This window comes from Lynx rufus, unplaced genomic scaffold, assembly GCF_022079265.1.
Source record: "Lynx rufus isolate CCGP_SWC_20201006 ecotype Redwood Valley unplaced genomic scaffold, mLynRuf1.p SCAF_16, whole genome shotgun sequence".
Taxonomy (NCBI): domain Eukaryota; kingdom Metazoa; phylum Chordata; class Mammalia; order Carnivora; family Felidae; genus Lynx; species Lynx rufus.
This window is the reverse complement of record NW_025814830.1, coordinates 3,942,651-3,958,795: the sequence shown is the minus strand read 5'-3', so window position 1 is coordinate 3,958,795 and position 16,145 is coordinate 3,942,651. Positions and strand designations below refer to the sequence as shown.

General features: G+C 50.1%; 1 protein-coding gene across 1 annotated transcript; it reads right to left on the bottom strand.

Annotated features, from left to right (window-relative positions):
* Window positions 1-291: 291 nt before the first annotated feature.
* Window positions 292-11,790, bottom strand: IZUMO2 (IZUMO family member 2). The gene is made up of 7 exons (XM_047077573.1): window positions 11,559-11,790; window positions 11,274-11,348; window positions 7,559-7,645; window positions 7,318-7,338; window positions 5,712-5,792; window positions 2,108-2,234; window positions 292-334 (listed from the first exon to the last, which is right to left on the bottom strand). The coding sequence occupies exons 1-7, from the start codon at window positions 11,788-11,790 to the stop codon at window positions 292-294; spliced, it is 666 nt and encodes a 221-aa protein (XP_046933529.1).
* Between the last annotated feature and the right edge of the window lie 4,355 nt (window positions 11,791-16,145).

Below are 16,145 nucleotides of genomic sequence, written 5' to 3'. Positions count from 1 at the left end.
TCCTTCGCCAGACCATCCTTGAGGGTCCCACTAGGACGCATTCCTCCCCAGAGTAGGAATGGTTGTCTTTTCAAGCCTTCATCATGGGCCGTCCATGCCTCTTGAAGGTCCAAATCACTCCTGCTTTGATGTAGGGTAATTGGTACCTACAGATGAGTGAGACCTGGCCCCAACCCTTGGGGAGCACCCAGTTGGTGAGTCCTCCAGAAACTGACAGAGACGTTGAGGAATTTGTCATAGACTTTATTAAACTTCTTTTCCTTTCCCCTTACAAACTCCCAAGCCACCGCCCTACTGCAGCAGGAGTTTTCGGTTTTGCCTGTAAGTAACAGCCCTGGTCGGAGAGAAAAAGCCTGGAGGTTACAAACAGAACTTCAGGTCCCTCCAGGTCAACCGTCCCCCGCCCCAAAACTTCCCTCCAATCATCAGCCTTATTTGGTGACATCATGGGTATCTGGGCGGATTTCTAGGGTTCTCAGCCAATCAGTGTTGGTACAGGAGGAGGGAGGAGAGAAAATTTGGGACAGGAGGTGAGGGTAAAAAGTGGAAACAGAAAGAGTGGGCAAGACCAGAGGAGACTCTGAGAAACACAGACACAGGGCGAGACTCACAGAGAAGGGAAAGACAGAAGACAATGAGGAAGAGACAGAAGCAGGTGCGCCGAGTTGAAGTGTGGCCCCACGCAAGATATACCCAAAACCTAATCCCCAGGACCTGCCAATGTGACCCCATTTGAAAATAGGGTCTTTGTGGATGTAGTTAAATTAAGGTAAAATGAGATCATTCTGGATTTAGGCTGGACCCTCCATTCATTCAAAGACTGGTTGTCCTCACAGGAGAAGGGGAGGGCGACACAGAAGTAGAGGAAAAAGCCATCTGAAGATGGGGGGGGGGTGGAGGGAAGCCAAGGAATTACCAAGGATGCCAGAGGGGCGAGACAAAACTTGGGCAAGAGGCTGGGACCGGGGGCGGGGGGAGAAACAAGTTTCAAGGCAGAATGGGAAATCCAGAGATGTGAACAGGAAAGACAGAGCAAGACAGAAATGAAGACTGAGTGAAGACAGCGGGAGAGGTTCAAACCTGGGGGAAGGGGAGAGAGAGGTGGGGAAGGGGCTGGAGAAAGAGAGGGGAGATGGGAGGGGAAGGGAGGTGGCAACAGTGAGGGAGATTTAAAGAAGCCCGAGAGAGCTGACAGGGCGACAGTCTGCAAGGCAGATGGGATGGGAGCCAGAGACCCAGAGACAGGGAGAGACATTCAGAGACAGAGGCAGAAAGAGACTGAGAGGCACAGATTCAACGTGGGGGGCCCGGGGTGGAGAAAGCCACGTGGGAGAGGCAGAGAGAGGGAGGGAGGGAGAAGGGGACACGGAACAAGGTCACAGTGAGAGCTGACACTCATGACTTAACTCTCCTCGCCAGGTGCTGGGGAGAGGAGGGGGAGGGGCAGGAGGGGGAGGCAGAGACTGACAGAAAAGGTGCCGGAGAGAAGAGGAGAGGGGCTGGCGGGGGCGACAGGAAGGCCAAGGTGAGGGAGTCACTCAGAAGGGCAGAGAGGAGGGCGAGGGCCTCTTCTCCCCTGGGCCCGGGGGCTCAGTGCTTGGAGCCTCTGGAAATGTAACCACTTTGCAAAGCAGGAGAAAACAAATTAACACAACAATAAGGATAAAGAAGAATATATAACAACGAATTCAGCTCGGATGACATCTGTCTTCATACCAGCACATTCACGGAATACAATGTTTAATATATATATATATACACACACACACACATATATATATATACATATATATATGTATATATATATATATAATATATATATCAGGTCATGATCTCACAGTTCGTGGGTTCGAGCCCCCAACTGTGCTGACAGCGCAGAGTCTGGAGACTGCTTCAAGTTCTGTGTCTCCCTCTCTCTGGGCCCCTCCCCCGCTCGTGCTTTGTCTCTTTCTCTCTCTCTCAAAAATAAAATAAAACGTTAAAAAAAATAATAAAGTGAGCGCACAGGGGACTCCCAAATGACAGAGGGACTGAGCCAGGGCAGTGCCGTTTTTGAGGGGCCCAGTGGGGCATTTGGAGGCCTCAGGAGACGGCCGGGATGACTTACGAAGCCACGATGACCCCAAAGGCAAGGACAGCCAGGAACACGGAGACGGTGGCCCCAAACAGCACCTGCTGCTTCTGGTATCCACTCCCCTTCTCATACTGCAGGCTCATGCGGGGCTGCCCGTCAACTGGTGGGTGGGGTGCGGAGACAACCTTGACTTCCAAGTCATCGCCCTTCCTTGGCCTTGCACCTACACCCACCTGCTCCCCGGGCAACCTGAGCCTCCCTCTCCCTCCTCCCTCCCCATCCCCTGCCCTCTCCCGGGGTCCGCCGCCATGGCATCCATTCCTCAAATTCTGTGCCCCAGGCGCCGTCCTAGGTGCTCTGGATACTGCCGCGCACCCCACCAGCAAACATCCCTGCCCTCACGGCGCCGACTGTCTATAGGGCACAGCACAGGGACCGCCGAGAGTCTAGCGCTAAGACAGTCGTCTGCGTCTTAGCTGGGGACCCTGAAGATCCTTGGGAGTCCCATTCTGCATCTTCCAATTGTCCCTCCCACCCCACCCCCCGCCTTTCATTCTGCCAGCAGAGCTTCTTGGCCTCGCCTTCGGAGTGGATCCAGAGTCTGACCCACCTCCTGGGCTCCCGACCTGGTCCAGCCCCCATCAAAGCGCCTCTCCTCATTCCCGCTTCTCCTCACCCTACAGTTCCCCACATGGCCCCCAGAGGGCGCGCACTAACACCTAAGCCCTCTCACTTCCCTCTTCCCTCAGAGCTTTCCAGAGTTCGCCTCTCGTTCAGAATAAAAGCCCAAGTCCTCACCATGGTCCACCAGACAATCTGGTCACCATGGGACTAGCTAGCTACTACCCCCCATCTTCACTCGTTAGCTTCCTTCTTGTTGCTCAACCATGTTGCTCGACCAGGATCATTGCACCTGCTGTTCCCTCCCTCATTCACACTGTTCCTTACTCCCTCACTTCCTCTAGATCTCAAACACCACTTCTTCAGAGAGGTCCTGCCACTTGCACCCTCTAAAGCAGCATCCCCCCACCCCACCCCCACCCCCCCAGGCACTTTCTATCAAATGGTTCTGTTTTCATTAGGGCACATTTGCTCTCTGAAATTAATCCGTTTATTCCTTCGTGTAATTGTCTAGAAGTGGTTCTCAGCTGGGGACAATTTTGTGCCCCAGGGGACATTTGGAAATGTATGGAGACTGGAAATGATTGTTAGGACTTTGGTGGGGCGGGGGGGGGGGGGTGTACTATTGGCATCTGGCTGGGGAGAGACTAAGGGTGCTGTTGAACATCCTACATCCACAGGACAGCCCTTATAACAAAGAATTTTCCAGCCCCAACTGTGTGTAGTGCCAAGGCTGAGAAACCCTAGTTAACCCTTCACCCCATTAAAATGTGGGCAATACAAGACACTTGTCTCTGTTCCGCTGATCCTCGGTTTGGGGGCATTACAGGGTACTGGTAATATCTGTTGTAGTTAACCACCATTCTAAAGAAGCAAACGGACAAATCCCTTCTTTCCAAATGGTCAGTGTCATGGGGTGGGTGGGGATTGACAAGAGAAACTCTTCCTAATTAAAAAAAAGAAGAAGTGGGGGGGCATCTGGGTGTCTCAGTCGGATAACATCCAACTTGGGCTCAGGACATGATCTCAACAGTACGTGAGTTCGAGCCCTGCATCGGGCTCTGTGCTGACAGCTAGGCGCCTGGAGCCTGCTTTGGATTCTGAGTCTCCCTCTCTCTCTTTCTGCCCCCCCCCTCAAAAATAATATATAAACATTTGTAAAAAATAAAATAAAATAAAATAAAATAAAATAAAATAAAATAAAATAAAATAAAATAAAATAAAATAAAATAAAATAAAATAGGGGCCCCTGGGTGGCTTAGTCGGTTAAGCGGCTGACTTCAGCTCAGGTCATGATCTCGCGGTTCGTGGCTTCAAGCCCCGCATCGGGCTCTGTGCTGACGGCTCAGAGCCTGGAGCCTGTTTCGGATTCTGTGTCTCTCTCTCTCTCTCTCTGACCCTCCCCTGTTCATGCTCTGTCTCTCTCTGTCTCAAAAATCAATAAAAGTTAAAAAAATTTTTTAAAAAAAGAAGTGGAAAAAAACTATAATTGAACAGTATGAAAAGTCCTTCCATTGGGTCCTGGTTGGAAATAATTAGCTGTGAAAGATATTCTGGGAACAATTAGGGAGGTTGCAAAAGGGACTCAGAGTCACTTGATATTTAACAATTGTTGCTAGGTTTTTTGGGTATGAGAATGGCATTGTAGTTTCATAGGAAACGTCCTTATTTTTTAGAGGTGCACACTATGGGTGAAATCTCACAATGCTTGAATACTTTCAAAATGCCACGGCAGCGGGGCACCTGGCTGGCTCAGTTGGCAGAGCATGTGACTCTTGATCTTGGGGACATGAGTTTGAGCCCCACGTTGGGCATAGAGATTACGTTTTTAAAAATACCACAGCTATAAATAAAGTGAAACAAATATAGAGGAATGTCCATCGTCAACATAATTTGATAGGAAGTGCTCCTTTAGAGGGTGTGACCAGGGAGTCCTGTTTGAGGTGGTGAACTTGGAGACTTTATTGAAATGAAGGAGTAAGAGGAATAGTGTGACAGAGAGGGAACAGCATGTGAAAAGTTCCAGCATGATTATTCAAGCTTGATGGGTATATAGGGGCTCACTGTACTGTTCTCTCTGCCAGAAAGATACATTTAAAAAATCTCTCCAGGGGCGCCTGGGTGGCTCAGTCGGTTAAGTGTCTGACTTCGGCTCAGGTCATGATCTCTCAGTCTGTGAGTTCGAGCCCCGCGTCGGGCTCTGTGCTGACCACTTAGAGCCTGGAGCCTGTTTCAGATTCTGTGTCTCCCTCTCTCTGACCCTCCCCCGTTCATGCTCTGTCTCTCTCTGTCTCAAAAATAAATAAACGTTAAAAAAAAATTTTTTTAAATAAAAAATAAATAAAAAATCTCTGAATGAATGAATGAGTGAGTGAGTGAATTCAGCAGATCCTCTGGACTCCCCAGGTATGGCACTGGCTAAGAATGTTTTTCTAGAATGCCATTCTGGCAGTAGAGACATTTTTTTTTTTTAATGTTTATTTTTGAGACAGAGCATGAATGGGGGAGGAGCAGAGCGAGAGGGGGACACACAGAATCCGAAGCTGGCTCCAGGCTCTGAGCTATCAGCACAGAGCCCGACGTGGGGCTCGAACCCATGGACCGCGAGATCATGACCTGAGCCGAAGTCGGACGCTTAACCGACTGAGCCACCCAGGCGCCCCGAGACAGTTTAAAGTCACAGGTGTCTGACTGGCCCAGTCAGTGGAGCATATGACTCTTGATCTCAGGTTGTGAGTTCAGGCCCCACGTTGGGTGTAGAGATTACTTAAAAAAATATTTTAAAAGTCGTTTAAGAAAAGAATAAATAAAGATAAAGTTACAGTGGAGTCTTCCTTATTTCACAGTGGGGGAACGCAAATTTCGGAATGTGGAAGCGACATCTGGGCCACTGTAAGCAGGTGGTGAGTGCAGGACTGAAGGCTCCCTGTGGGAGAACTCAAAACCCGTATCTGCTGGGTCACGGCTGTCTTCACCTCTCATGCATCCCTGTCTCCCCCACCCCCCAGGAGCTTACCAAAACAGTACTTTTTTTGGATACAGCTGGGACTGATCTTCTGGCAATGTAAACAGTCCAAGACTTCCTCTTTTAGCAAGCCTGGGCAGGAGGGAAGGGAGAAGTGGGGTGAGGGCAGGTATCAGAGGAACGGCAAAGAGCAGGAAGGCAGAGGGGAAAGAGGGCATGACATCCCTTGGCTCTCCTGGATTTGGAGGGTCCACGTGCAGCCAAGCAAGCTGAGCGCAATGCACCGATTCGCACTAAAAATAAATTTTACAGGGGCGCCTGGGTGGCGCAGTCGGTTAAGCGTCCGACTTCAGCCAGGTCACGATCTCGCGGTCCTGGAGTTCGAGCCCCGCATCGGGCTCTGGGCTGATGGCTCGGAGCCTGGAGCCTGTTTCTGATTCTGTGTCTCCCTCTCTCTCTGCCCCTCCCCCGTTCATGCTCTGTTTCTCTCTGTCCCAAAAATAAAAATAAACGTTGAAAAAAAATTTAAAAAAAATAATAAAATAAATAAATAAATAAATTTTACATAGGGGCGCCTGGGTGGCTCAGTCGGCTGAGCATCTGGCTGGATTTCAGCTCAGGTCATGGTCCCTGGGTCGTGGGATGGAGCCCCGTGTTGGGCTCTGCACTGAGCGTGGAGGCTGCTTACGATTCTCACTCCCTCTCTCTCCCTCTACCCTTCTCCCCTGTTCGTGCTCTCTCTCTCTAAAGAAAAAAAATATATATATAATCATTGAAGAGTTGAATTGAATTGCAGTTGTCCAGTTGACCAACATTTGTTTGTAGACATTCGATTAACTAAACAAATGTTTAATTAAATGTCTACAAATAGAACGTTTGCATCCCTACACTCCCGTTTTGCAGCCCCTGGTGACATATACTGGCTAGATGCTCACTGATCGGTCTCCTCCACTTCCTATCGCATGAAAAGACTACATTTCCCAGGCTCCTTTGCAGTAGGTTGCAACCATATGACCAGAGTTCTGGCCAATCCATTAAAGTCCCTGTAGGAGTTTTCTCTGTTCTCTCCCCCACTGAAGCTACCTTAGAAGCCACAACAGAGGGGCGCCTGGGTGGCTCAGTTGGTTGAACATCTGACTCTCGATTTCTGGTCGGGTCACAATCCGAGAGTCATGGGATTGAGCCCCAGGGAGGGCTTTGTGCTGAGCATGGAGCCTGCTCAGGATTCTCTCTCTTTCTCCCTCTGCCCCTCTCCCCGGCTTGGGCTCTTTCTAAAATAAAAATTTTAAAAAGAAGTTGCAACATAGGTGCAGGCTGTATCCCCGAGACAGCACTTGGAGGAACTGTTCAACTCTCAATGGAATTTGGGTAAGAGAGAAATAAATCTTTCGTTAAACCATGGAGATGTGGGGTTTATTTGTTACTATGACATGGCCTATCCCATCAGACTAACGTTCCCCCCCCCCACATACTTTTTTTTGCAGGTTGCAACCACTTCCACAATCCCTCAAAAATCAGTGATCCCTGGATACTAACTAGAGCTTTGGGGAGGAGGACGAACCGCCAGACGGAGCAGATGATAGTGGGGCTTGACTTGGGGGAGACAGGGTAAAGAGGTGAAGGAGGGTAGAGAAGGGACGATAAATCCAGGACTCACGGCAAATTTTGCGGCTGCAGGCTGCGAGAGAAAAGAGCAGAAGGGAGTGAAGTCAGGAGAGCGATCTGAGAATTTGATGGGAAGGGACCAGGGGGGAAAGAGAGCAGGGAATATTGGGGAGAGGCAGGGAAGGCTGAGTCACAGGGGGGTGGTGAGCAAAGAGTTTGGGAGAAAAAGTGGGAGAAGGGGATGGGATGATGATGGGGGAGAGGCAGGGGGCTTGGTGGAGAGAGATCCTCACCTTTTGCTTCATACAATTTTAAGACTTTCTTGAGTTCCTTGATTACTCTCCCCCTGAGAGCTACGAGTTCTTCCAGCAGAGGCTCATCTGAGGAGAGACAGAGAGATCCTCGTGGGGTGGAGGCACCCAGCAAGCCCATCTGCAGCTTCAAAGAGATGAGGAAACTCCTTTTCATTCACCAGGAGTAACCAAGACCGGGTATTACTCAGGTCCACTGGGCAAATCCGTGGCCTGGAAGGTCCTGCACCTAGCTCCTGACCCACGGTGGGCGCTCCAGGCCGGACCACCTTCCATTGGCCTCAGTTTCCTCATCTGGTAAGGAGTAGGAGGGTGAACTGGGCCACCTCTCCTTTCCTTTCTTCTGATCCACTCTCCTGTCTTCTCTGTCCACACTCACTCCTTCATCCAGCTGTCCTCATCCAGGCTCATGGCTTCGTATGTTACCTGCATCTTGCACCGTCCAATATGGCGGCCGCGAGCCACACGTGGCTATGGAGTACTCGAAATGGGCTGACCTGAACTGAGATATGCCCTTAGTATAAAACATGCTGTGTGGTGCCTGGGTGGCTTAGTCAGTCAAGCGTCTGACTTCCGCTCAGGTCATGATCTCGCGGTTCGTGAGTTCGAGCCCCGCGTCGGGCTCTGTGCTGATGGCTCGGAGCCTGGAGCCCGCTTCGGATTCTGCGTCTCCCTCTCTCTGCCGCTCACACTCTGCCTGGAGTGAATCAAATAACTATAAAACACCTCCACAATTTTTATGCTGGTTGCACATCAAAATGGTAATTTAGGTATGGGGCTAAACAAAATAAAAGTTAATTTCCCCTGCTTCTGTTTACCCTTCTAAACACGTGGCTACGAGAGAATTTAAAATGACGTGTGGCTCCCATGTGCACCTCCCATCATATCTGCACCGGACAGCGCCGTTCTCTACACACTGATGCCCCCCACGTTCGATCAGTAGCCTAGACCCTCATCAAAGTCCACATGCAGGTCGCCAAGTACCCACTTAGGATCTCCACTTGGATGTCTGATGGGTACCTTCCACTAAGGAAGTCCCAGACGGAACCTTGATCTTCTCCTTCAAACCTCCTCCCGACCCCCAGGACTTCTCTGCCTTAGGAGACGGGAGCCACCTGATTCTAATGGCTCAGCACAAAGCCTTGGCGCTTCGGCTCCACACCCCGCATGCCGCTTGTCAACATGCACGTCAACAAAGCCTGTTTGTTCGACATCCAAGATAGATCCAGGAATCCCATCACTTCCCATCCCCTCCCCTGCCACCGCCCTGGTTCCCGCCGTGATCATCTCTTTGCCTGGGCCGTCACTAAAGTTTCTTACCCCTTGCCCTGCCCAAATCTCTCCTCCACAGCCAGAGGGACACAGGGACGCAGTCAGCTCACCCGTATCCCGCGTCCGCTCAGAGCCCTCCCATGTGACCCGGAATAGAAGCCAAAAGTCCTCACCATGGCCTAGAAGCCTCTTCCCCATCTACCCCTCCCCGCCCCCTTACCTCTGGGACCTCATCTTCCACATCTCTCCCTCTTTCTACTCCAGCCTCCCTGGCTTCCTTGAGGTTCTGTGAATATGCCAAACATAGTCCTGGCTCAGGGGTTTGTAGTAACCGCTTTCTGCCTGTGGCCTTCTACCCCTCTCCTTCAGGCCTGCTCACATGTCGACTGGTCAGTGACGCCCCCCCCCCCCCCGGGCTGCCTGGCTTTACGCTGCAGCCCCCACCCTACCCCTAGCACCCCCTCCTCTCCCTTTGTCCCTGCGGTATTTTCTCCATAGTACTTGTCCTCATTTGATACATTATATTGTGCAGTAAAGGGTTAACTCAGGAGGGCCGGGTCGTTCAAACCCTGTACATCCCCCAAAAAGGTTTGGCTCCTCGAGGTCTTTGGGATATCCTGGCTGTGAACAGTGTCTTTCTTGGGGTGCCTGGCTGGCTCACTTGGTAGAGCATGTGACTCGGTCTTGGGGTCATGAGTTGGAGCCCCATGTTGGGCATAGAGCCTACTGAAAAAGTGAGTTTTTCTTTTCTTTTTTTTTTTAATGTTTATTTATTTTTGGGAAAGAGAGAAAGAGACAGAGCATGAGCGGGGGAAGGGCAGAGAGAGAGGGAGACACAGAATCCCAAGCAGGCTCCAGGCTCCAAGCCGTCAGCACAGAGCCCGACGCGGGGCTCGAACTCACGAACTGTGAGATCATGACCTGAGCCGAAGTCAGACACTCAACCGACTGAGCCACCCAGGCGCCCTTTTCTTTCTTTTCTTTCTTTCTTTCTTTCTTTCTTTCTTTCTTTCTTTCTTTCTTTCTTTCTTTCTTTCTTTCTTTCTTTCTTTAAGTTTATTTATTTTGAGAGAGAGAGTGAGCAGAGAAGGGGCAGAGAGAGAGAGAGAGAAAATCCCAAGTAGGCTCTGCTTGGAAAGTATGGAGCCCAACGAGGGACTCAAACCCACCAACGGTGAGATCATGACCTGAGCCGAAACCAAGGGTTAGATGCTTAACCGACTGATCCACCCAAGCACCCCATATCTTTTTATTTTTCCCCCCCATATTTATTTATCTATTTTGAGAGACAGAGAGAGCGGGGGAGGGGCAGAGGGAGAATCCCAAGCAGGCTCCGTGCTGTCAGCACAGAGCCCGACACAGGGCTCGATCTCATGAACCGTGAGATCATGGCCCGAGCTGAAATCAAGAGTCAGACGCCCCAACTGACTGAGCCGCGCAGGTGCCCCTGGAATGTTTTAAAAGTTCTCGGGGGGGTTCTAATGAGCCTTCCTGCTCCAAACCTTGTCTGTTAAGGGTCAGATAATAAATATTTCCAGCTTTGAGGGCTAGACGGTCATTGTCACAACTATTCAGTTCTGCCTGGGAGAGCAAAAGCAGCTGTAGACAATATGTAAATGAAAGGGTGTGGCTGTGTTCTAATAAAACTTTATTTACGAAAACAGGGGGCTGGCAGATCTGGCCCCCAGCTGTATTTTGCCAACCTGTGCCGTAGGCGTAGAGGCTAGGCACGGCATAAGAATCTTACTAGCTAGCATTTGTGGAGCACTTACCGTTGGCCTGGCTTTGTTCCCATTTTACAGATGAGGAAACTGAGACACAAAGAAGTGAAATAGCTTGCTTAAGGTTAGCCAGGCTTTGAATCTACCCTCAGGGCCTCTGCTCTGCTGGCTACACTTCTCTCAAAGTTATGGGAGGAGGACCTAATTCCCTGCCCACCCCCCCCAGCTTAGGACAGTGTTCTGGTGTTCAGGTTCCTCTTTAAAAAAAAAAAAAAAAACGATGGAGGGAAGAGAAAGGAAAAGAAATGGAAAACTACAGCAGTTTGACAAGCGTGGGGAAGAAAGCAAACCTCACCTTCAGCCCCTCGAATGACCAACCCCCTGGGGCCACTGACCACAAAACCGGAAAGGGGGTTAGCACTGCAGTGTCTGAGCTGTGTTCTCTGGCCAAGTCACCTAACTTCTCTGAGCCTCAGTCTCCGGCTCTGTAAAGGGCAGATCACAGCCGTGCCCACGGTGATGAACTGTCCTAGACTTTTTAGAGTAAAACACTTAGAATCCTGCCAGACACACACCAAAGTCTATATGCACGTTTTTATTTTATTTTGTTTTGTTTTGTTTATATCAAGGAGAGGCGGGGTGGACCTGTGGAAAGGGAAGACGGGGAAGGGGGCTGGGATAAGGCTTTCCCCCTTAGCGCCTACCTTTTAGAGGATTAACCATTAAGTGGCTCGTTTGGTTCTTGATAAAGGACGCCACGTGTTCCAGGTGATCTATCCCTGGGGGCAAGAGGGGAGGAAATTCCAGTGGGTCCCTCAGAGAGCCAAGGGACATCTCCCCCCCCCCCCATCTTCCTCCAGGACTGGTCCCACCCTCCCCTCTCGGGGACTGTGGTCCCCAAAGCGCCTGTCTCCCCACCCCAGCCTCGCTACCCCCCACGTGTCCCTTTCCCCCTCTGTGCCAGGCACCCTCCCCTCTCCAGCACGCACCCACTTTCCCCACAAACGCGTTCAGAGCGTAGTCCCGGAAGAAAGGCCCCTCCATGCCCAGCAGCAGGGCCCGGGCGCGGGCCTGCAGCCGCTCCTGATGGAAGCGTTTGGGGACGAGGGCCAAGCGCAGCTGGCTCAGGGCCTCCTGCACCGAGTGGTCACACTGCAGGCAGCCCCGGCCTCCGGGACCGCTCAGGCCCAGCAGCAGCAGGAGGGCCAGGGCCAGAGGCATGGCAGGGCCTTTGTGACGTCCTGGAGTGAGAACCTGGCCGGCCCCACCCCCCAAGCAGGGGCGGGGTCAGGGAGGAGGTGGGGCGGGGTCAGGGAGGAGGTGGGGGCGGGGTCAGGGAGGAGGTGGGGGCGGGGTCAGGGAGGAGGTGGGGGCGGGGTCAGGGAGGAGGTGGGGGCGGGGTCAGGGAGGAGGTGGGGGCGGGGTCAGGGAGGAGGTGGGGGCGGGGTCAGGGAGGAGGTGGGGGGCGGGCGTGGAAATACTCTGTGCGCAGGCACCTGTTTGCTGGGCGCTTGCTATGCGCCAGGCAAGGTTCTAGAAGCTAGGGAGAGAGTCTAGAAAAACAGAGCTCTGCCTTGCCCTCCTGGATCTTACATTCATTCACGCAACCCGTGTTTTTTGAGCCCCTGCTATGTGCCAGGCCCTGTTCTAAGCACCCGATATGCAGCAGAGGCTAACAGCCTCTGTCCACATGGAGTTTACATTCATTTGTTCAACAAATTCCAGTGGAGCAGCCGCTGCTGGAGGTAGACTGAATAAAATGGACGCAGTCCTGGGGCGCCTGGGTGGCTCAGTTGGTTAAATGTCCAACTCTTGATTTTGGTTCAGGTCATGATCTCACAGACATGAGCTTGAGCCCTGGTCATGTTCTGTGCTGGGTGTAGAGCCTGCTTAAGATTCTCTCTCTCTCCCCCCCCCCCCCCGCCCTTCCCCCACTCACTCTATCTTGCTCTAAAAAATTAAATAAATAAATAAATAAATAAATAAATAAATAAATAAATAAATAAATAGAAAAATGGGCAAGGAGCTTGAACAGACATTTCTCCAAAGAAGCTAGACGACTGGCTAATAAGTGCATGAAAAAATGCTTAACATCTCTGAGCAACAGGGAAATGCAAATCAAAACCACAATGAGATACCACCTCACACTTATTAGGATGCCTACTTATCAGGAAAACGGAAAATAACAAGTGTTGGCAAGCATGTGGAGACGTTGGAACCCTTGTGCACTGTTGGTGGGAATGTAAGCAACTGCTACGGAAAACAATATGGAGGTTCCTCAGAAAATTAAAAAAAAAAAAAAAAAGGAATCTAGAGAGATCTGGAAATTTCGCTTCTGGGTATATACCCCAAAGAACTCAAAGCAGAGCTCAGGGATATTTGTCCACCCATGCTCACAGCAGCATTATTAGCAAAAGCCAAACTGTGGAAGCGAACAAAGTGCCCATTGACGAATGAATGGGTGAACAAAATGTGGGATATACCTACAACGGGATATTATTCAGTCTCCAAAAGGAAGGAAGTTCTGCCAGGCTACAACATGGATGAACCTTGAGGCCATTATGCTAAGTGGAATAGGCCGGTCACAAAAAGACACATACTGTCTGATTCCTTTCATAGGAGGTATCTGGAATATCTAGAGTTGTAAAATTTGCACTCAGGACATTTAACATTGATTTGATTGACTCAACCCTCCCAAACGCCTCCTAACTCCTCCACTTCCATATTACCTCCTCTGAGAAGTCCTCCCAGATTACCTCCTATGAAGCACGTCAACCTTTGTTGTTCCCTACTTTACGGATCAGCACACTCTTTGAAGGCCAGGTTGCAATGTGGAAATGAGTGGGCGGGCTGTGTTCCAATAAAACTTTATTTATGGACACTGAAATGTACATTCCATAGAATTTTCATGTCACAAATATTATTCTTCTTTTGACTCTTTTCAACCATGTAGAAATGTAATAATAATTAGGGGGGGACCATAGTTTGCCAGTAACTCATTATCCTGTTGATTTCTGTCCTCACGTTAATTACAACCGATAATATTTTTTTGTCTTTCTCACGTATCATCCAACAAACCCCTTGAGGCCAGGAACTATGTGTATTTTGTCCACCATTATGTCCCTAACCCCTTGGAAGGAACCCGGCATACAATAGATGTTCAATAAGTATTTTTTGAGTGAAAGAAAAATGAAAAAAAGTCAGGGGCGCCTGGGTGGCGCAGTTGGTTAAGCATCTGACTTCAGCCAGGTCACGATCTCGCGGTCCGTGAGTTCGAGCCCCGCGTCAGGCTCTGGGCTGATGGCTCGGAGCCTGGAGCCTGTTTCCGATTCTGTGTCTCCCTCTCTCTCTGCCCCTCCCCCGTTCATGCTCTGTCTCTCTCTGTCCCAAAAATAAATAAAAAACGTTGAAAAAAAATTTAAAAAAAAAAGTCAGTTTCCCTTTCTGGGCTTCAATTTTCTCCCGTGTAAATGGGGAGTCATAATATACCTGCCTTATGTCAAGGGTGAAATGGTGTGAACCAATGTGTGTGCTTTCCAGTGTGCAAGCCACTGGTCACATGTGGCTGTCGAGCACTTGAAATGAGGTGTGATTTTTTGTTTTTGTTTTTGAGGGAGAGAGAGAGCACAAGAGCAGGGGAGGGGCAGAGAGAGAGAGAGAAAGAGACAGAATCCTAAGCAGTCTCCACACTCAGCTTGGAGTCCCACACGGGGCTCGATCTCATGACAGTGAGATCATGACCTGAGCCGAAATCGAGAGCTGGAGGCTTAACCAACTGAGCCACGGAGAGGCCCCTGCGAAACTGAACTTTTAAGTTTACTTAATTGTAATTGATTTAAACTTAGATTTTTAAAAATGGATTCTCAGTTCAGTTACTGGGAAATCTTTCAACATGTTTGGAACAACTTGACTATGTGACTCGGCTTCCTCAGCAGTAAATATCATGAAATCTAAATAGAGATCAAGTGTTTTTAAAGAAGAGTTAGTGTTCAAATTGACATGTGCTATCCCGAGAACGTGTCAAAGGCTTGGTACCAAAGGGGACAAAAAAGCAAAATGTTTCAGTAATTTCTATATTGGTTGCAGGTTGAAATGATAACATTTTGGGTATGAGTTAAATAAAATATTATAATTAAGTCACCTGCTTCTTTTTGCTTTCTTAACATGGCCAGCAGAAATTTTGAAATTACATGTGGGACTCATTTCAATTGGACATCGCTGGTCTAGCCTAAAGATGGTGTCCAATAGGTACCATTTCAGTTGATGTGATTAGCCGGGTTGGTGCGGGGGAATCACACCAGGTGTAATGGGCTATCAGACCACGAGGGGGAGCTCACAGCCGAGTGCAATGCCTCTCCCCGACCTGAGTCTCACCCATGACTTCCTGCTGCTCTCGCCTACCCAGAAGGAGCCACTTAAAATCGTAGCTACTGCCGCGGAGCCCATACTTTGAGGTGAGAGCGGAGATACGAAACTTGTAGGCCTTCCTTCTTCTCCCATCCCCGTGCCCCATGCACGCAGCGAGTCAGGGGGCCGTCCGCCCTAAGAAGTTGTCAGAATGGGGTGGAAAACAGAGGTAGGAGAACAAAGGCTGTAAACGCCACAGCTTCTAAGCACCAAAGCCTCAGGTCCGGGTCGGAGGCGGGAAGAATCAGGAAGCAGAACCGGTTTTATTTCTCTGATAATCCAGCCACGTTAAAGCGCAGTTTGGCAAAACTTGGTTAAATTAAACATCTGCAGATTTCACAGCCCAGCAATTCCACTCTTCTTGGTGGAGAGGCTGAAGAAGTTCTCAAACTCGCCCACCAGGCGCATGCTGTTCGTCACAGTGTTGTTTATTTTTATTTAAACAAATTTTTTTAATGTTGACCCGCAGGGGAGAGGCAGAGAGGGAAACACAGAATCCAAAGCAGGCTCCAGGCTCTGAGCTGTCAGCACAGAGCCCTACATAGGGCTCGAATCCACCAACCGTGAGATCATGACCTGAGATGAAGTCTGAAGCCTGATGGAGCCACCCAGGTGCCCCAACCACAGTGTTGTTGTTTATGATGGGACTGTCAAAGGCAGCCTGGTGGCCATCACCGAGGACGTGCCCTGGAGTGTGCAGCGTGGAGGCTTCTGCAGCCACGGGAAGCAATGGACTAGGCTATGCACGAAGCAACGAGAACGGACCCAAGTGAAAATAGTAAGGAGCAGAGCCAGAACTACCACCCAATACTGTTGATATAAATTAAAGATTCATACATCCCTCCAAGAATGTGCAGGGTGGAAGAACACCTATAAACAAAAGGATTCACATAAACAGGACAGAATGGGAGCTCTGGCAGGGAAGGAAAAGACTGTGGGTGGGAGTGCAGAGCGGAGTTAACTAAGAAATAGATAAAACTTGAGGCGCCTGGGTGGCTCAGTCGGTTAAGTGTTCGACTCTTGATTTCAGCTCTGGTCACGACCTCACGGATCGCGGGTTTGAGACCCGCGTCGGGCTCTGCACTGACAGTGCGGAGCCGGCTTGGGATTCTCTCTCCCTCTCTCTCTACCCTTCGCCGCTTGCTCGCGTGCTCTTTCTCTGAAAACAA